The sequence below is a fragment of the Cajanus cajan genome, chromosome 1, assembly GCF_000230855.2.
Source record: "Cajanus cajan strain Asha chromosome 1, NIPB_CcT2T_4, whole genome shotgun sequence".
Lineage (NCBI taxonomy): Eukaryota > Viridiplantae > Streptophyta > Magnoliopsida > Fabales > Fabaceae > Cajanus > Cajanus cajan.
In genome coordinates, this window is record NC_138517.1 from 9,589,973 (window position 1) to 9,612,121 (window position 22,149).

The 22,149-nt window shown below is 33.3% G+C and overlaps 1 protein-coding gene, 1 long non-coding RNA gene and 1 pseudogene across 4 annotated transcripts; 2 read left to right on the top strand and 1 right to left on the bottom strand.

The window, feature by feature from the left end:
* The first annotated feature begins 7,142 nt into the window (after positions 1-7,142).
* On the top strand, positions 7,143-7,655 carry LOC109803367 (cytochrome P450 71AU50 pseudogene; annotated as a pseudogene).
* A 4,039-nt stretch (positions 7,656-11,694) lies between these two features.
* On the top strand, positions 11,695-16,729 carry LOC109804274 (protein ACTIVITY OF BC1 COMPLEX KINASE 8, chloroplastic). Of its 3 annotated transcripts, XM_083074395.1 has the most exons (12): positions 11,695-11,897; positions 12,065-12,138; positions 12,382-12,470; positions 13,028-13,154; positions 13,884-13,964; positions 14,045-14,105; positions 14,209-14,266; positions 14,347-14,445; positions 14,562-14,651; positions 15,147-15,206; positions 15,319-15,413; positions 16,331-16,729. In XM_083074395.1, the coding sequence occupies exons 4-12, from the start codon at positions 13,070-13,072 to the stop codon at positions 16,347-16,349; spliced, it is 648 nt and encodes a 215-aa protein (XP_082930521.1). In that variant the 5' UTR covers positions 11,695-11,897; positions 12,065-12,138; positions 12,382-12,470; positions 13,028-13,069; the 3' UTR covers positions 16,350-16,729. The 3 variants fall into 3 exon arrangements, with proteins under 3 accessions (XP_082930521.1, XP_082930515.1, XP_020221663.1); XM_083074389.1 differs by having other exon boundaries at positions 11,695-12,138; XM_020366074.3 differs by having other exon boundaries at positions 11,710-12,138; positions 14,209-14,263.
* Positions 16,730-16,962: 233 nt separating this feature from the next.
* LOC145957959 (uncharacterized) lies at positions 16,963-18,556 on the bottom strand. The gene is made up of 3 exons (XR_014433792.1): positions 18,201-18,556; positions 17,880-17,932; positions 16,963-17,689 (listed from the first exon to the last, which is right to left on the bottom strand). It is a non-coding gene; the product is annotated as an uncharacterized LOC145957959 (long non-coding RNA).
* Positions 18,557-22,149: the final 3,593 nt, after the last annotated feature.

The following is a 22,149-nucleotide window of genomic DNA, read 5'->3' on the forward strand; positions in this document are numbered from 1 at the left end:
AACATTGTAATAGTAGTGTAAGAAATAAGTAGTTTATAATTATGTACATTATGGTAAATATTTTTAGTTTAATAGGTGATGTAATTATAAGCTAATTATAAGTAAACAAGTTCACAAAATCTTCTTTTGTTTCTATGTATATAATTATTAATAATATATTTGTGCTATAAATCTATAAATATCATATAAATATATATAATATTATATTTAATATTATATACGATTAGGCGTTACATTTTAACAGTATCAGAGCAATGTTCCATGTGTAACTTGGGGAAATATCCTAACCATGTTTCTAGTATGATAAACTAATCTATAAAATTTCAGATGGCAAGAAGAAGAAATAGAGAACTGACATAGGCTGTACAAGCTATTAAGGACATGGCTGCAGCCTTGTTAAGAAATTAAAGACCAGAAGGAATGGGGAAGTCATAGAGATTGGTTGAGTTTAGGAGAAATAAGCCTTCCCATTTTGATGGAGGATATAATCTTGAAAAGACTGAATTATGGATTAAGGAAGTAGAAAAGATATTTTGAGTCATGAATTGTCCTAATAAACAAAAAGTAAACTATGCAGTGTTTATGTTAGTAGGAGAAGTAGAATATTGGTGGGATAGTACTAGAAGGTTATTAGGAGGAGGAGGAATAATTATTACATGGGAAGTGTTTAGAGTTAATTTTTTTGAAAAATATTTTCTTAAAGATGTTAGGAGGGCTAAAGAAATAGAATTTATGCAATTAAAATAAGGAAACATGACAGTAGGAGAATATGCTTCTAAGTTTGAGGAACTGGGAAAATATTATGCTTTCTTTTATCATCCTGATGAGAGAATGAAGTGTATAAAATTTAAGGATGAACTTAGACCAGAATTAAGAAAGGCAATAGAGATATTAGAAATTTCTAATTTTCCTACATTAATACACAAGTGTCATTTTTTGGAAGGTTTTGATCACAATAAGGATAACAAACCAAAATCTTTTGGTCCTCAGTTTAATAAGAAAAGAAATAATAAAGGAAAACCTTATGATCGACCTCAATGAAAACCCCAATATTCTCAATTTGCAAGAAGTTCCAGTAGACATATGAATAACTAGGTTAAGTGTCTTAAGTGTGGACAGGGACATTATGCTAAGGACTATCATCTCAAAAGACATGTCTGTTTTAAGTGTGGAAAGCTTGGTCATGTGTTTTCTGAGTGTGGACAACCAAAGGCACAGGCAAATACTTCTGGACCCAAACCAAGACCTCCTACAACTAGGAGAGTTTATACCATGACTGGAACTGAAGCTGCTCAAAATAATGATCTAATACAAGGTAAATGTTCCATTAAAGGTAAAACTTTGAATGTACTATATGATTTAGGCGCAACTCATTCTTTTATCTCCAATCATTGTGTTCAACACCTTCAATTATCAGTTTCTTCTTTAGAGACTAATTTAATTGTTTTAACCCCTACAAAAAAATCTATAATTACCAATAAAGTTTGTATAGATTGTCCTATTTTCATTGATGATAGAAAATTTCTTGTAAATTTGATTTGTTTACCTTTATGACAATTAGATGTGATTTTGGGTATGGACTGGTTATCTTCCAATCATGTCCTTCTCAACTGTGCAGAAAAGTCTATAATATTCTATAATTCTAAGGACCTATTGGTTTTATTATCCAATCTAATAGACAAGTTTTCATGGAGTAAGGTTCAAGGATATTTAATATTATCTTCTATGGAAGTCAAAGAGGAAGTTGATTTGAAAAACATAGTTGTTGTTCAAAATTTTCCTAAAGTTTTTCCCAATGATATTCATGGTTTACCATAGGACCGAGAAATTGAATTTTCAATGGATTTAATGCTTGAAACTGGACCAATTTCAATGACACCTTATAGGATGTCACCTTCTGAATTAGTTGAATTAAAGAAGCAATTAGAAGAGTTGTTTGAAAAATAGTTTTATACGCCCTAGTGTATCATCTTAGGAGGCTCCTATCTTGCTAGTTAAAAAGAAAGGTGGAAGTTCTAGGTTATGTGTAGACTATCGTCAATTAAATGAGTTTACCATAAATAATAAATATCCTCTTCCTATGATAGATGATTTAATAGATCAATTTAGAGGAGCCACTATGTTCTCTAAGATAGATTTAAGATTAGAATATCATCAAATCAAAGTTAAAGTAGAAGACATACAGAAAATTGCATTTAGAACAAGGTATGGTCATTATGAATATCAAGTGATGCCTTTTGGTGTGACCAATGTTCTTGGAGTGTTCATGGATTATATAAATAAGATTTTTCATCCATTTTTAGACCATTTTGTGGTGGTCTTTATAGATGATATTCTCATATATTTTCGAACTCATGAGGAGTATGAAGAACACCTTCAAATTGTTCTTCAAATCTTGAAAGATAAACAATTGTATGCAAAACTTTTCAAGTGTGAATTTTGGTTAGAGGAGGTTAAGTTTTTAGGACATGTGATTTTCAAAGATGGAGTATCTGTGGACCCGTCCAAAGTAGAAGCAATTCTACTATGGGAACCTCCAAAGACAGTGATAGAAATTCGTAATTTTTTGGGTTTGGCAGAATATTATAGAAGATTCATCGAAAGATTTTCTAAAATAGTCATGCCTTTAACTGAACTCACTAAGAAAGGGCAACCCTTGGAGTGGACAGAAAAATGTAAGAATAGTTTTCAAGAACTTAAGAAAAGATTAATCACTACATCAGTTTTAGCCTTACCCAATCCTAATGGACAATTTGTCATATTTTGTGATGCCTCAAAAATGGGATTAGGGTGTGTTCTTATGCAAGATAGAAGGGTGGTAGCATATGCTTCTAGATAATTGAGAGCTCATGAAAATAATTACCCAACCCATGATCTAGAACTAGCTGCCATTATTTTTGCACTCAAGATATGGAGACATTATGTGTATGGTGGTAAGTTTGATGTTTTTAGTGATCATAAGAGTTTCAAATATTTGTTTGATCAAAAGAAACTGAATATGAGACAAAGAAGGTGGATGAAATTTTTGAAAAATTGTGATTTTGAATTACATTATCATCCAGGAAAAGTCAATGTTGTGGCTAACGCATTGAGTAGAAAATCTTTACATATTTCTTCATTGATGATTCATAAGATGAATTTGATAGAAAAATTTAGAGATATGAGTTTGTCAACTGTAGTAAGTCAGGATAGAATACAATTACATGCAATTTAGATTACTAGTGACTTACATGGATAAGTTTGTGAGGCTCATATAGTTGATGAATTCATTCATTCAGAAGAAAAGATTGTTGGGATAAAAGGGTAATGAAAAGTTTAATATAGATCAAAAGGGAGTTTTGAGATTTAATGATAGGATATGTGTGCCTAATAATTCTGAAATTAAGAAAGTAATTTTAGGTGAGGCACATAAGAGCAAGTTGAGCATACACCTTGGTGCAACAAAAATGTATCAGGATCTCAAGAGAATATTTTGGTAGCCTAAAATGAAGAAGGAGGTAGCACAATATGTAGCTACATGTTTAATTTGTCAGAAGGCCAAGATAGAACACCAAAAGCCAGCAAGAATGTTACGACCCTTAGATATACCTAAATGGAAATGGGACAATATAGCAATGGATTTTGAGTTGGTTTACCACAAACAACACATAAGTTTGATTCCATATGGGTTATCGTGGATAGACTAATAAAATCTGCTCATTTCTTACCCATCAACATTTTCACTGGAAAAATTGACAGAATTATATATAAGGGAGATTGTATGGCTGCATGGTGTACCATCTAACATAATATCTGATAGAGATCCAATGTTCACTTCTAAATTTTGGGGAAGTTTACATCAAGCATTGGGAACTAAGCTCCGCCTTAGCTCTGCATATCATCCTCAGGCACATGGACAATTAGATAGGACCATACAATCCTTAGAAGACTTATTGAGAGCTTGTGTACTAGAGGATTCGGGTAGTTGGGATCAATATTTGCTTCTGATTGAATTCACTTATAACAATAGTTTCCATTCTAGCATAGGTATGACACCCTACGAAGCTCTATATGGAAGAAAGTGCATAACTCCTTTATGTTGGTTTGAAACTGGAGAAAATTTAATCTTGGATCCTGAAATGGTGCAACAAACCATGAATAAAATCAAAATGATGCAGGAAAAATTGAGAACGACTCAAAGCAGACAGAAAAGTTATGTAAATAAGAAAAGATGACCTCTTGAATTTCATGAAGGTGATCATGTATTTTTGAAAGTTACACCAACAACTGAAATTGGTAGGGTAATGAAATAAAAAAAACTCACACCTCGATTTATTGGTCCTTACCAAATTCTTAGAAAAATAGGTCATGTAGCTTACCAAATTTCTCTACCCCATTTTCTTTCTAATCTTCACAATGTCTTTCATGTGTCTCAATTAAGAAAATATATTTCTAATTCTTCTCATGTAATAATGTCTGATATAGTACAGTTAAAGGATAACCTTACATTTGAAACAATGCCCATACAGATCGCAGACAGGAGAATCAAGCAGTTGAGGGGCAAAAAGATTTCACTGGTAAAGGTCATCTGGAGTGATGATACTGCAAATGCTACATGGGAATTGGAAGAGAAAATAAAAAAAAATTATCCTTATTTATTTTAAGCAATAAAAAATTTTGAGGACGAAATTTTTGTAAATGAAGAATAATTGTAATATTCTGAAACTTTATAATATTATAAATTTCCTTATCATTATCTTTTTCTTAAAATAATATTTCTTTTAATTTTTAGTTATCTTATTTAAAATAAATAAATATACATGTCTTATTTTAATACATTAGGATTTTTATAGTTTGAACAAATTAAAATAGAGATAATAAGATTAATTATATTATAAAATTCTAAAATCCTATTTATAATATTTTTCAGAATAATATTTTAATTATACACTATAAATTGTTACATTTTATTAAGTAATTATATATATTGGATGGTTAAAAAAAATCTGTTGCATTGAATGCAGGGATAAATGTTGCAGAATTTTTATCTAACCTGGTGCAGAATTCTTATCTGCAAAGTAACCAAATGCTATCCATAAGAAACATATGATTAAGAACCAAATGAATAGAAAAAAATAAGGTTCATTACCAACAATGTAATGATTACAAATGTGAGTATAAATAGATGTAAGGGGGTGTAGAATGAGCTAGAAAAAAAAATTTAAGAGGCAAAGTGGAAGAGAGTTGTGAGAAGAAGAATACAATCGCGAGGGTTCAATTTGTCTACTTTTAAATATTAAGGTAAGAGGGAGGAGACCTTTATCTTTTTAAAAATTTATATGCTATTATGTTGTTTATTTTAAGTTCTATTTATGTGTATTTACTTAGTGAGGTGTTCCTAACCTCACTTACTTGCTTAATCTATGATAATTTTTACTCGTAATAATTAATAAGGTGTTCCTAGTTTATGTTATTGAATTATTTTATGTTATTGAATTATTTTATATTGATTATCACTGTCATTTACTTGATTAGTACTCTTTAATATACTCCATTTATGTAAACATTATTTTATTAAAGATTAAATAATAAAAAAATACTCAAATTTATTTAGTTTAATTATTTTTATTAACTATAATATAGTTTTATTAAAAATATCTTAAACTTATCTCGTTGTTATTTCTTCATGCATTTATAAAAATAAATATTATTTTATGGTCATAAGAATAAAAGTTTGAATTAATTTGTTGTTAGAGGCTTACCTTAGGGATTTAAATGAGTAAAAACTTAAGGTGAAATAATCTTTAGTTATTCATTATTATCATGCTAATTTATCTTGACTAGTCACTACAAATATAATTCAAATTTTCATATTAAGAAGAATTAATATATATTTATTAGTATTAAATATTTCTATGCATATTATGTAATTGTTCATATTTATTAGATAATTGTTCTCTCTCCTTATTTTTCTTGTTTAAAATATTTAATAATTATAATGGAAAATAGATGGATCTACTAACATTGCCAAGCCTTTTCACTTCTATTATCACTGCTGTCTTTTCGGGTATTAGTTGAGCTATAGACGCGGCCGGAAAAGCCGTAACATTTCAAGGCGTAGAAGTATCAATTTTTGTTTTTTCACTAACTTAGCAAAACTCTATTGTTATAGATGGTCAAATAATAGTTACTTTTTATTTAACCAACAAACCATGTTAACCCTATAATAAATTTGTATCAATCTAATATGTAAACATTGTAATAATAGTGTAAGAAATAAGTAGTTTATAAATATGTACATTATTGTAAATATTTTTAGTTTAATAAATGATGTAATTATAAGCTTATTATTATAAGTAAACAAGAAAAATAAGCACAGGCCACGAGGCATAATGGAAAGGTCACCGTTACAACTTACAATGTTACAAATGACACAGAAAATCTAATGTAGACTGCGGCAAGGTAGTGACGTGGACAGCGACCAATGTATCACCTGTGTGACCATTAGACCCATGTTAGTTTCAAAATTTGAAACACAAAATGAATGTCCAAAAAGCTCCGCAAAGGCCAAATAAAAGAACAAAAGGGCATTGTTGTTTATATATATTTAGGTGCCGGCGTGCCGCAAGAGACAAGTCCAAAGTATCTTGTGCCGGCGATGTCATTCAACCAAGTAAATAGCTATTAATTATGGTACTCTCGTCAGTAGGCATCACATAATTTTACTAAAAGGTCTCATGCATTATATATCACAAACACAAACAACATTCTTCATAAGATAGACACTTCGTACTAGCAATTTGAACTCTTCCAAATAGCTAAGATGATTTGGATAGCAATTGTTTTGGTTTGTCTTTCTTATATGTGGCTATGGAGAAGAAACAACAAGGCAAGGAAATTACCACCAGGTCCAAAAGGTTTACCAATTTTGGGAAGCCTTCACAAGTTAGGAGCAAATCCTCATCGTGATTTGCACCAACTAGCTCAAAAATATGGACCTATCATGTACTTGCGCTTAGGTTTTGTGCCCACCATTGTGGTTTCTTCACCTTCAAGACACATGACCTTGTCTTCTTGGGTAGGCCACATAATGAAGCTGCAAAATACATCTCTTGGAGCAGAAGAGTTTATGCTTTGCTGAATATGGTTCTTATTGGCGCAACATGCGCAAGATGTGCACATTGGAATTGTTAAGCGAAACCAAAATTAACTTCTTCAGACACATGAGGAAGGAGGAGCTTGACCTACTGATCAAGCTTGTAAGAGAGACCGCCAATGATGGAGCTGTTGTTGATCTTAGTGCCAAGGTTGCAACACTCAGTGCAGACATGGCTTGTAGAATGATTTTAGGGAAGAAGTACATGGACCAAGACTTGGATGAGAAGGGGTTCAAGGCTGTAATGCAAGAGCTAATGCACTTAGCAGCAACTCCTAACATAGGGGAATACATTCCTTACATTGGTAAACTTGACCTTCAAGGACTAACTAAGCGCATGATAGTAGTTGGAAAAATCTTCGATGACTTCTTTGAGAAAATTATTGATGAGCACTTGCAATCCGAGAAGGGAGAAGACAAGATGAAGGATTTTGTCAATGTCATGTTGGGCTTTGTCGGTACTAAAGAATCTGAATATCACATTGAACGACCCAATATCAGCCATAATCCTGGTAATTAAGAGAAAATGACATCATTGAGCTTTTCCCTCATATTCATATATATATATATATATATATATATATATATGTATATATATATATATTAAAATTGAATTTGCTTACATACATAATAGCTTAAAGTATATGGATATACATAGGAGAAAGGAAGATGGCATGATGAAGGATCACATGTCTTAAACTTACATTAACATAAAACCTTACATTCTTAACAACTTGGACCGATACCAATTTAGCTACTATTTCACTGGCTCTTCCACTATTTTTTTTATAACTAGCCATCATATTTTCACTCTTCTTTAACACAATTTTTGTCTACACAGGATATTTTGGACGGTTCAATGGATACATCTGCTACAGCGATTGAGTGGACACTTTCAGAGCTCTTAAAGAATCCAAGGGTGATGAAAAAAGTCCAAATGGAGTTAGAAACTGTGGTGGGCATGAATAGGAAGGTAGAAGAATTAGACCTGGACAAGTTAGAGTATTTGGGAATGGTTGTAAAGGAAAGCTTGAGGCTCCATCCAGTGGCATCGTTACTACGACCACATCGATCAAGGGAAGATTGCATGATTGGAGAATTTTTCATACCCAAAAAATCAACTGTCATAATAAATGCATGGGCAATTATGCGAGACCCAAGTGTTTGGGATGAAGCTGAGAAGTTCTGGCCAGAGAGATTTGAAGGAAGAAACATAGATTTGAGAGGACGAGACTTCCAATTAATACCATTTGGGTCTGGCAGAAGGATCTGGCCAGGAATGCAAATAAGAGCGTCTCTCCGGTATAAGCAACTCCTGTACCACATCATTGCTACATTAACTCTGGTTCACACAAGTAACTTTACTAAAATTTAAGCAACTTATAAAGTGAACTAGAGCTAACGTGACAATGATGTGGCACAAGGATTGCTTATAAGCAATCCACCAAAGATGGTCTAAGTATGGTTCGTCTGATAGTGGCTCAGCTTGTGCATTGTTTTGATTGGAAGCTACCAAATGACATGTTGCCATCTGACTTGGACATGACAGAGGCGTTCGGCCTTGCAATGCCTAGAGCCAATCATCTGGTTGCCATTCCTACGTATCGACTTTTTAATGAAAGGGACTAGCAAAAACTGTTTCATGGTACGTATTTCATGTTTGATCAGCTTGATTTCAAAAAGACCGATGAAAAAAATGAAGTGTCAACCATCATTTTATTGCATCAACTGATGGAAGGGTATACTATTGTGATATTAATTTTTCAAATTAAGAAAATTAAAATTGTATGCAAAATATAATTCGTTAATCATATTATTCTAAAACTCAACAAATAAAATGTGATTTAAATAATAATATTAATCCATGTGTAGAGATCAAATTAAATGATAATAACATGCTAAATTTGAGTGCTTGTAAGATGAAATAACTAAAATATTTATTTTAAGAATTTATTTGAAATTGTTTCAGTTTCATAAACTATTGTGACATTCAAATAAATTTTTAAAGACTAAAATAATATTTTGTTCAAAAATAATTAATTACCCTTCTCCATCTTAAGATAAGGTTTTGACATTTTATGGTATTAGGGTGAAATACAAAATAATTATATAAGGGATAGATTCATGCATATATACTTTCTTTTTTGTTCGTCCCGATAGAGAGTGACTAATCTCTATGTTGGAGGTACCTCAAAGGGTGGGATAGCTGGCTCCAAGATTTAACGCGACTGCATACATAAGGTATGATTCGAATCCCTGACCTTGCTTAAGCGTGAATCAAACCCTATCGCTAAACCACACGCTTAGAATTATGCTTATATACTTTAAGTGAATGTTTAGTAGAAGAGAAAATTTTAATTTTAATTTTATATTGAGAATATTGATTTTCCATGATTGGTATGATATCTATTTAAAAAACAAGATTTGCAAGAGATATGATTTTTCAAAACCATTTTATCCCAATTTTTCATAAAGGATTCGTTTGTTTAAACTTTTTTTAAAAAAAATTTCTAAGCAAGTGTTTTAAAAAAATATATTTATGAAGCTAATTAAAGTTGTTTATTAAAGAAGTAGAAAATTGCTTTCTTGTTCAAAAAAAAAAAGTTTAGAAAAGCACATAAAAAAATATTTCACTTAAAAAAACATTTTTATAAGAAAAATATTAAAACAAATATACCCAAAATCATTCTCATTGAAGGTTGAGAATCTTATTTTTTTGACTTAGAAGAAATTTTTTATTATATATATAAAAATATCACAATATCTTCTTTTTAAAAATAAAAAATATATTATTAATTTTTTTATTTTTTATTTTTTCAAAATATCTCTCTCGTATTCTTTCTCTTTCTTTCTCTCATTCATTCTATGAGGTTATCTCTTCCCCCTCCCTTGACTCCCCCCTCTCTTTCCATCTCTCTCGCTCTCTTTCCTTCTCTCTTTTTTTTGTGTTATTTATTTTTCATCTTGTCAAGCTTTTTTAGGTTCGTTCCTGGAGTATCCACCGCCGACAGCAGTGACTAATCTCCTCGCTACGTTGGAGGCACCTCAAAGGGTGGGATAGCTAGCCCCAAGATTTAACGCGGCTGCATACACAAAGCAGGATTCGAACCCCTGACTTTGCTTAAGCGTGGATCAACCCCTACCGCTGAACCACACGCTTGGGGTTCATCTTGTCAAGCTTAATAATATTATTAAAATTTATTTTATTTTTATATTTTAATGATATTTGATACCACTTTATTTTTTAAAATGAAATAATATAATTTTATCCTTCTTATAAAATAACATCTTTTTTGTTAATTTATTTATTGAATTTTTTATTTAAATAATTTTAATTATAAGTTATCAACTTTTTAAAATAATTTAAATTTTATTAAATAAAAATATTATTATATAATTTATTATCTTTAAAAAGTGATCAAATCATTTAAAAAAAGTTAAATAAAATATTTATAATAATATTTGAGTAAAAAAATATATACAATGAAATTATCATTTAGTTGATTGTAAAACACTGGGCTGTGTATACTTTGTTTTTAGAAAGAAAAAAAAGTTATAGATACATTCTCTGTAATTTCTTTTCCCAAATTATTCTGTTTTTGGAAACTAATCTAATACGCTCCCTGTTACCCATTTTACTCCGACTCTAGAACCACGGGACAAATTTCAACATGTACTCGAATCTGGATTTGAGGATAAATATTACGAAAGGGGATATACTAGTAATATTACGATAAAGATGGTATCATCCCTAATAAGAGATTCTTCTTGGATGCTTTGGGTGCTGTTGCATCTATACCAGCAAATTCAGAATCTGCTGATGCTTCGACTAATTCAAAAATAGCTAATTTAGAATCTGCTGATGCAGACAATGCAAACTGTTGGAATGCAATCGAAGTCTCGCATAGTTCAAACAAGAGAATGAACATGAGTTTATATACACACATTTGTCTTCATTAATTGAGAGGTCTTTTGGGTGATGTCCAAAAATAAATTCGTGAGGACTTGAATTCAAAACGGACAATATCTCACTAACGTGGAGACATATATATATATATATATATATATATATATATATATATATATATATATATATGTGTGTGTGGTAACTCCCCTTCCAAGTTTGAGTATTGTTGCCTTTTGAGTGATGTCTAGAAGCAAAACCGTGAGGACGGGCTCAAAGCCAACAATATCTCACAAATGTGGAGATATGTGTATATGTGTAATAACTCTCCCGGTACTCAACACAAACAACCCCCAAGATTTTGCAAAGTTGTCAACTCACGTCAAGAATTTTTTGACTCATCTATGACTTGCATACAGGCAGCTCAGTTCACTTGTGAGATATTGTACTATATCTCTTTGCCGTCACTTTTCTATCATTCTATTTTACATCTTATTGATTCGTCTGAGGAACAAAATTTACTTTGGTCATCATATCACATCACTTGACTTTTTCTAATTTTTATAATGATAACATTTACATGAAATTAAATAATTCACTTGATTGACCTTCAAAGTTCAAATTCAGGCTTTTTATTTGGGTTTTAGATGATAAGCTCTGAAAATTTATCCTTTATTATTAATTTAAGCAAGTACCTTTAATAAATTAGGAAGTCACAACAACGAAACCTGGGGCAACTTTAGGCATTTTATAACTTGTAGCCTTGGGTGGGAAAACTCCTTAGGACTTAATCACAGGGGCATTAGAAGTAACTTCCTTCATGTGATGAGGAATAGTGACTGCCGAGCAACCAAAACTGTTAGGGACTCGTTATTATACTGTCCTAACATCTTTTTATTTTCCCCTCCTTTTTCTAGGGAAAAAACTGTGTTAAATGAGGATGCATAAATTCTCATATTTTTGTGATTATCACTTAAGAGGTTCAATTTGATGCTTCTCAGCTAATATTTACATTGTTCATGCAGCATCCTGGAAATATTGCAGTTGATGATGTCAATGGTGGAAGATTGATCTTTTATGATTTTGGAATGATGGGAAGGTATGTTCTTTATCTTTTCTGTATGTTTAAAATATGAATTACAAGTGGAACATTTTACTCTTGGTGAGATGAATACATTTGCTTATTATGATTGGTGTTGCACCCTACAGTATCAGTCAAAATATCCGAGAAGGTTTACTTGAAGCTTTTTATGGATGGCGTTTCATAATACGATGAAAATTCTAGCTTATTTCATTCTCAATTTTAAATTATTTACCAAATGAAGCTTGTGTACTTATGTAGGTCCTTCAAGCAATGATTCAAATGGGTGTTCTTGTCCCAACTGGCGATATGACTGCTGTTAAACGAACAGCACAGTTCTTCCTCAATAGGTATTTTATTAAAATTAAACCCATTTGGTGGGAATTCATAGAATAGAAACACCTATAGATACTCAGCAGTAGTATTTCTGAAAATCAATATTATCACATAGTTTGTAGATTATTGATTGCACTACCTGCTAAGGCAGCTTAAAACTACTTATAAAGAAGTGTTCTGAATAGGAGATTCTAAACTTTTTATCTTGGGAAAGGAAATTTTTTCTCATTGATAGGGATTTGTGCTTGAAATACTTGGCTGTCCTGATTAGTTATGTCAAGAATATAGTGGTATTAGGGTTGGATCAAGTGGTAGAATCAAACTGCATCAACTCAAAGAATCAAAGGTCTTAACTGTTTTTCCCCACCAAAAGAGAAATAAGTAGTGATATTTATTTGAAAATTGTTACTGCAAATTTTGGATCACTTGTTGATATTTTAAGCTAATATTTTCTCCCCTCACTAATATTCTATGGTTTAGACTAGAGTTACATGTCTGTGGTGCAGAATGGTTATGTTAGCAACCCACTACAATCTCTGACCTTTAGCTCTTCAACATTATTATTTTATAGTTTTGAAGAGAGTCTGGCTGCACAAAGGAGAGAGAGAGAGAGATGGCAACAGCTGAACTTGGATTCAAAAAGCCATTAAGCAAAGAGGAAAAAGTAATGAAGAAGAAAGAACGTTTGGCTGCTATTGGTAATGCACATGGTCCAGTGTGTCTTTAAGTTTAGATTATTTGGATGTATGCATACAATATTGTTCGTGAAATGAGTCACGTGAAGATAAAAATAGACAAGTTATAGGGAAGAATATGTTGTTTGAGCTATTGGGTATGGGTCATGGGTTATTAACTTAATATTTTAACCGGTATCAAGTAGGTGAAACGTTAATTAGCTATATACAGTTCTATATAATATGATTTTTGAACTTGGTTTGTTTTCCCGATTGGTTAAAGTGATTTCATCTGTAAAGTTTGACATTACCTGTGTCAACTATAAGAAAATTTTCTGTGTCAGAACTTTCAGTATTTCATTTTGGGTGTTTGTGTTCTATTAATGCAATGCAAGTTTGGTTGGATGGAATGGATCATTCCCATTCCCATGCTTGGTTAAGTCATTGGAATGGTAAGGAACATTCGTGTATAATTATGGGAATATATATTCCATTACTGAAGTGATGGAATTCCATAATTCCATTCCAATATGCTCTAAAATTGGCCCATCACGTCTGGCTTACCTGTTCAAGTATAAAATCTTTTTGGAATAAAGTCGTCATTTTATTTCTTTTCACAGCATATGAAACGTAGGAATAAATATTCCCTTACCATGGCCATTTCATCAGTTCATCCAAACCAACATGATTTAGTCAAATAACATTATGGAATCCATAGGCTTGTATAACTTACTCAGGTCATATTTTAAACAGGTGAGGATTTATTAGCCATTGCAGCGGACCAGCCCTTCCGGTTTCCTGCCACATTCACATTTGTTGTTAGAGCCTTCTCAGGTGAATATTAAGAGTTTTGTGTTACTTTGCATGTTCTATGCATGTGACTGCAAGGTAACAAGTCAACATTGTTTTTGCAGTGTTGGATGGCATTGGAAAGGGCCTTGATCCTCGTTTTGATATTACTGAGATCGCCAAGCCGTGAGTATTGTTTCACAGTATATAATTTTTTTATTTTTTATACATTACATGTTTTAACTTATAAGCTTTGTGCATCTAACATTCAGCTTTCCTGATCCTGTAGTTATGCTCTGGAGTTGCTAAAATTCCGTGAGGCAGGAGTTGAAGTTATCATAAAGGCAGTTACAAACTTGTTCTGTAATGGTTGAATTCATCTAAGCATTATGATTTCCCTTCTCATATCTTTCTTCTGAATGTACAGGACTTCCGAAAGAGATGGGACAGACAATCTCAAGCATTTTACAACTTATTTAGACAGGCTGAAAGGGTTGAAAAGCTTGCTGAAATCATCCAAAAATTGGTTTGTATTAGATTTTTGTTGATATGATTTGAGGTTTTTGTTTGATTTGTATCTTTTGTTTGTTCTGGGTTTCTGGTATTCTAGATCACATCTTCCTACTCTTCATTCTTGTGCAGGAGCAAGGTGATCTAAAGCTCCGAGTCCGAACTTTGGAATCTGAGAGGGCATTCCAGCGTATTGCCACTGTCCAGAAGACAATAGGAAATGTGAGTACAGCTGGCCTCTAACATAATATAATTATAAGTTTAGTTATTTCTTGGGATTTGGTTTGAGTCAGTTTAATAGTCTGTTGTCATTTTTTGTAGCTATGCTTTTTCTTTCAAATTTATTATCTCGTATCTATTGTAAGCCAGTTGGCTGTTGTTGGATCACACTTGCAATGGCAACAACTCATTAATTATGGAAATAAAAATTGCATGTCGGAGTATTATCATGTGTTTTGCAGGCATGAATCAACATGTTTTAACTTGCATAAATCTATATTCTTAATTTCTTCCAAGAGATATTAAGTGAATGATGTATGTTCAGAGTGAATTGTCTCTTGAACAAAGTATATTCCATGTATGTACTTATTGTAAACCATGTGCATCATTTTTTAGAATCGACACTTCAGATTATATATATGATATATGTGTATGATAAAAGACGAGCAAAGTTAGTGAAATAATGCGTATTTATGTTACCTATTTGTCAATTAATAGGCAATAGCTGCTGGGAGCCTAATAAATCTTGCAACAATTCTGTATCTTAACTCAATTAGGGTAAGCTGTTACCATCTCACTTATCTTTCTCGTAGTTTTTTATATTCAATTAATTGATATCTTGGTGGTAGTGGTACTTTCTCATTCCTCAGTCACATGCCATCTTTTACAGGTGCCTGCCACTATAGCATATGTCTTTTGTGCAATCTTTGGTTTTCAAGTTCTCTTTGGCATTGTGAAGATCAAGAAGCTAGATGAAAGGGAAAGGTTGATTTACAGGGACTGCATAAGAACCAACTAGTTAATTTTTATTTTTTATAATTTTAGGGTGTGATATGTTCATGTTAAGATAATATGTAAAACATCAATTAGGTAGTCAAAAAGATTATTTGGCAAGTTCTTGACATGTCAATTCTTTCCCCTCATTATGGTACTTGTTTATGCCTTTTTGAGTTGTGACCTGGTGGTGAGTGGTGGCTATGGGTTCAACTGTTCTGGTTGTGCAAGCAGCCTCTCATTCTTATGGTAAGGTTGTATACTTCTTACCCATCCCAAAGACATACAGATGGAAGAGGCTAATGCAATAGGCTGTCCTTTTTATGATCTATGTTTCTGCTTCCCTGCTCGCAGTGGTCAGGCTGCATACATTTGAGCCTCCTCATACCAGACCCTGCAATGGTTGGGAATTGGATACTTATCTGTAATTTTGGTGTTTAATATGAAAATTGATTTATGGTCTGAGATTAAACATGCAACTTGCAAATTTTTAGAAGTGAGAGACCTAATGTTACCAGTTCTTAAAGTAAGTGGTGAAGCCTTGCATTGAATAAGAATGGGTTAAGGGAGGATAAATTTTAAGCAAAGAGACTCATACCCTGGCTTGAGGCTTTGGGTCAAGATATAGTGTCAAGCCAATATTGCGACCATTAATGGAGATTTCTCTCCTGGCTGAACAAGTTATTTCAGTGGTTGCAGGATGTTAGGAAGTGAATGACTGATGAAAGCAAATTCTGATGTTTACCTCTTAATTTATGGTCAAAGTATATTAATGTGGGTCTATGCATTCTAGGATCTGTATCATATTACAAGGATTTTGGTTTCTTGGCCTTCTTGTTGAACGCTGTTTTGGGTCCTTGACCTGCTCCATATACTTATTTCTTTCGTTTGACATTACCCCATTGCAGATTTAGGATGGACATGTAGCTCATGTTAAGTTCATGGTTACAAGTCAACCTCCGGGGCATCAAAATGAATAGGAGGTCAAAGTAAGAGCTAACATCTTGGAAGACATCAACACGTGCTAAGGCTTTATGCTGGAGGCTTCTGTTCTTTATTTTGCTAAAGTGATCGGGCTGAGGTAGCCAATTGGCGAGCCACATTTTTGTAGTTAACATGACCCCGCCTCACGCTCCCTTATTGCAAAATTTTATAACATTTATTACCCTTTTTCTTCTTACCTCCATATTGTAAATTTTATAGGCATTGGTGTAGCGTTTATTGTTGTCATCACCATATGGTATGGTTCAGCTTCCAATATAGTCCGACAGCGGGAAGCTTTTCATGTAACTAACGTACATAAATTTGTCAAATGAAAATGCAAATGCATGTATTTGCCTTACATTTGTTGGATGGCCAAATTACAGTTTTTGGTGATTACTGTTTCTTGTCAAGAGCATCTAACTTGAGGTTCACTCACTGTTGTACACGAGCATTACACAACTTATTTTAACTTTCAAGTTGCCTGTTTGATTAATGGCTTCAAATATCTCTCTCCCGACATCTTTTACTGTTAGCTATTACTGGTAACTGGTTAGTTTGTATTACTGGTAATTAGCCTTTAGCTTTTCATGTATACCCTTCCCCAATTTGTTAAATGTATTAACACCCTTTTATATATAGTACTATACGCACCTATAATAATAGTTACCGGAAGGGTACTGTTGATTCGCATTTATGATACAATTAATGCTCCATAACCTTTAATTATGCAATATAGGTAAGGAACGGTGTTGTGGTTTACTCATGCTTCGTGCTAACTTAGATCACATCAGACAAAGTCCTCATCCATGTATGCAGCGGGTACATATGAACAGCTGAAAAGTTTGCAGACCAACCTGTAAAAATAATATTTTTAAAAATTAACCATTTTAATAGTTAAAAAAATGTTATTTTATTGTTAGTCTATATGAACCAAACCACAAGTGTTCAACAATCAAATTAAAGAAACAACTTCGTGGCTTTCACAATTAATGTTTGTGTTTGTGCCTTGTTATCAGGGGACGAGCAGTTAATTATCAGCTAATTCATGTTATAAAACTGTAAATAAAAGTTATAGATCCTCTACAATTGCCAATGTGGCAATCTTTGATGAATTCAACAACGTTAATACATTATCCAGCAGAGGAAATAACACGAAGTAATCCTAAGCAACAAATCGAAATTACAAATCCCATCTAAGGCAAGGAGTTGGTATAGACGTAGTCTTCATTCTTGAAAACACTTTCTTCCTTGCATTCACCCCTTTGCTTTTCACAGCCAGCTGTCTGCATAGTTAAAATTTATTTACTGCTTCAATAATAATAATAATAATAATGATCTAATCCTATTCACATCTCCATTTCACCATTTATGAGTTTCCTTAAAATTGTATTTAACTTACTCCCATTACATAGATTAAATGAACGATTAACAAAAATATCAAGAGGTTGATATAGAGGAGAGATGCAAACTCACAGAAGTGGAATAACTCCCATAAGCCACAACTCCTTCACTGATAAGTGCTTCCCCTTGAAAAAAGCATGTCACATCGAAGGTAAGGATCAGAAAAAAGAAACAAAGCAGGTATCAATAGTCTCATTGGATATCTGAAACTAATATTGGACCTAACTATAGCCTATTTGAAAGCTGTATAATATGTGCTATGGCCAAGTAGAATTAAAGGAATAGCAAGTGCCTAGTGTTGGGATAAATTTCTTAAGCCAAATAGAAATTTTCCATTAATCAAAATTAAGAACCGTTGTCTCAGATTACAGAGTTAATGATAATAACACGTACCTGTATCCATTGACGTTGATCAAAAGGTTGCAGCGGAATAGTCTTTTGGTGCAATGATCTTCCTCAGCCAAATCACTGGATTCCTTGATGGGACTTGATGTTACTCTTCTGATGGGGAGACAGAGAGACGTGTGTTTCTGATTTGGCATATTGGGGACTATGACCATCTTTATGATTTTAAACCTATTAGGGTTCCCATTAACCCCTAACGGGCCAAATCTAGTTTCCACTTATTTGGGCCCATATCAGTTTTTTCTTGTTGGCAGTCTAAAGGCTCACTAAAATTAGATCACTTTTATTGAGCCCAACTAAATGTAAATAACTAATATAAATACTACAAATAATATATGTAGCCCACAATATTTATTAGAAATAAAATTTCTAACAATCTCCCACTTGGGCTTCATATTCATTTAAGTATTTATATCACAAAATTCTTTAGGCGCGCAACCGTATGCTATTTACTTTTAGATTCCCCTTAAACAATCTGGTCCATCTCATACAACAACAGGGAACCACTGCAGCTTTCATCATTATCTAATGTGACTAAACCACAATGATCACCACAATTGTATGTACTCAATGACATAGATCAAATATGGATAAGTGGCATGGAAATTACATGCAACGTGATCTTAATCATGTCTATTTCCAACTGGTCCAAACTTTATTCTTTATAGAGATCCATTCAAAACGCAACATATATATATATATTGCACAAAAACAAGCTCAGAATAAAATTATGAACATCAACTTTATTTCTGTAGAAAATCCAAATAATACAAATATCTAGAAAAATTAAAAAATAAAGAAGACATAAAACATAAATGAGACTCCCACTAAACTAAGGTATTATAAGGAATTACACCCATATGAGCAGTGTGCTCATGAAAGACTTTAGGCACCAAACCCTTAGTAAGTGGATCAGCTAGCATAAAATTAGTCCCTATATGTTCTATAGAAATTTGCTTATTCTGAACTCTTTCCTTAACAACCAAAAACTTTATATCAATGAATTTTGACTTGGTTGTACTCCTATTATTATTGGAATAAAGAACTGCAGAGTTATTATCACAATAGATTTTCAATGGCCTTTCAATGCCATTAACCACACGTAAATTAGTGATAAAATTTCGCAGCCATATCCCATGGTTAGATGCCTCAAAACAAGCAATGAACTCCGCAGCCATGGTTGATGAAGCTATAATAGTCTGTATAACAGACTTCCAAGAGATAGCTCCTCCAGCCAACATAAAGATGTATCCAGATGTGGAGCATTTACTGTCTTGACATCCGGCAAAATCAGAGTCTGAGTATCCAATGATCTCTAAACTGTCAGACTTCTGATAAGTGAGCATATATCCTTTTGTTCTCTTCAAATAGCGCATTACACGCTTTACTGCTTTCCAATGCTACATCCCAGGATTACTTAAGTATCTGCCCAAAACTCCCACTATAAATGCAATATCGGGACGAGTACAAACTTGAGCATACATTAGACTTCCCACAACTGAAGCATAGGGAATCTTTTGCATCTCATTTCTTTCAAGGTCATTATTAGGGCACTGTTTGAGGCTAAATTTGTCTCCCTTGGCTATAGGGGTATCTCCTGGTTTACTATCTTTCATGCAGAATCTATCTAAAACTTTATCGATATAGTTCTCTTATGATAACCTTATAATACCATGAGAACGATCTCTTAGTATCTTAATACCTAATACAAAAGAGGTTTCACCAAGATCTTTCATTTCAAAATTCTTTGTTAAAAATCTCTTAGTTTCGTGCAATAAGCCTATATCGCTGCTGGCAAGCAGTATATCATCGACATATAACACTAAGAATATATATTTACTCCCACTAAACTTATGATAAACACAATCATCAACTATATTTGTCTCAAAATCATATGAGGTAATAACTTGATGGAACTTGTGATACCATTGACGGGAAGCTTGTTTGAGACCATAGATGGATTTCTTTAGTTTGCATACCATGGACTTTGAGTCACCAGACACAAAATTTTCTGGTTGCATCATATAAATCATTTCTTCAATGTCACCATTTAGAAACGCAGTTTTAACATCCATCTGATGGAGCTCTAAATCATAATGAGCTACGAATGCCATTATTATTCTAAAAGAATCCTTTGAAGAAACCGGAGAAAAGGTTTCTTTGTAATCAATGCCTTCCTTTTGAGTGAAACCTTTAGCAACTAAATGAGCCTTATATCTCTCAATATTACCTTTTGAATCCCTCTTGGGTTTAAATATCCATTTACAACCAATAGGTTTCACACCTTCAGGTAATTCAACGAGATCCCAAACATCGTTGTCTTGCATAGATTTTATCTCATCCTTCATGGCATCAATCCACTTTTGAGAGCTAGAACTTTGCATAGCTTGACAGAAGTTGATTGGATCATCCTCTGTTAAACCAATGCCATCCTCATGTTCTTGAAGAAACACGATGTAATCATCTGGAATTGCACTTTTCCTTTCTCTAGTGGATCTCCTTAATGGCACTTCTTGAGATTGTTAAGCTTGCTCTATAGGTATTTGAGGGAGAACCTCAATATTGTTTTGTGTAGGGACAATGATGGATTCCTCCTTCCATGAATGACGTAGGGATTGAAGGGAGAAAGCCTTTGCCCTTGATCTAGGTTCAACAAGGTAGACAAAAGGAAAGGTGTATGGTGAAGAAAAGGAAGTTGGCGTGAAAATGATGGTGTTTGGGCGGAAGCACTTAGGGTGGTGGTGTTTGGGTGCTCAAAGTTGGCTCACTCCAAGGTAGGTGGAGGCCACTCTAGGTTTCCTACTCTCCAAGGGTGGAGATAGGAGGGGGATAGCCGAAACTTACCCTAGGGACTAAGGATGAGACGTTGAGGCATAAAAATGCTCACTCAAAATCTATATAATCCAAAGTATTTACAAGTGGTGGGGGGTGGGGTATTTATAGGAGAAGTTGCATTTAGGGTTGCATTTAGGGTTGTATGGCCGAAAATGCCAAGGCCAAATGCACTCCAAATGCAATGCCAAATTAACCCTAGATGCAACTTGGTGGCCAAGTTTGGAATCTATGGGATTAGATTGGCTATTTCTAGGTGCATGATAAGTCCATGCAACCTTTGCCCTCCATTGGGCCTAAGCCTTTCTAATCACCAAAAATTAGGTCCAAACTCACCAAACTAGGCGTCACCTCCTATGTAATACCCTAGCCCAAATTAAAAACCCTAATCATCTAAAGCACCCCATAATACAAGGGTAAAATAGGAAATACTAAGAAAATAAATCCTATGACTAAAATACCCCAAAATACAAGGGTAAAATTGGAATAAACCAAATAAATCCTACATTACTCAAAATTAGTCATAGCATTGGACCATGTGATGGGTTTCACATGAAGTACCATGGATGGTCCTCCATCATACCCTCCTTCTTGAGAAGGATTTGACCACAAATCTTCAAGCTCTTCCATTCCATTGATCCTTCAAAAGAAGTGAAACCACAATTAGGGGAGTAAAATATTAAAACTTAACTATGCAATCCTTAAGTACATAATTTGTTGAATGAAAGTGCTTAGGGCAAAGGGGAGAGCCAAAGAGGCATCACCATTTAAAATTTATTGACCCATGCAATTCATTCACCAAATCATCTAACTTAGGATTGGGTGCCTTTATTCAATGATGGCTTTCTAAAATGGTGCACATCCTCTATTGCCATCTTTCCTTGGCACCAAAGAAAAGAGGATGGCACAAGGGTTAAGGTTCACTTGAACCTAGCCCTTTTTCTTCAAAGGAAAAATTCTTTTTTTCTTTTCTTTTCTTTTTGTTTTTGTTTTTACTTTTCTCTTCATCATCTTTCTTAGCCTTTAGTTTGAGTTGGTCCTCATTCACTTGAGAGGGTGATAGAGGACACCACACAAACTTCTTACCTAAGTGTTGGAAACTTAT

Bases quoted from the DNA above. Each gene is read 5' to 3' on its own strand.
- LOC109804274 (XM_083074389.1), top strand. From the start codon at position 13,070: ATGGCAACAGCTGAACTTGGATTCAAAAAGCCATTAAGCAAAGAGGAA. The intron at 14,267-14,346 runs GTTACAAACTTG...CTGAATGTACAG, and splicing joins TTGAAGTTATCATAAAGGCA to GACTTCCGAAAGAGATGGGA. The intron at 14,652-15,146 runs GTGAGTACAGCT...GTCAATTAATAG, and splicing joins TCCAGAAGACAATAGGAAAT to GCAATAGCTGCTGGGAGCCT.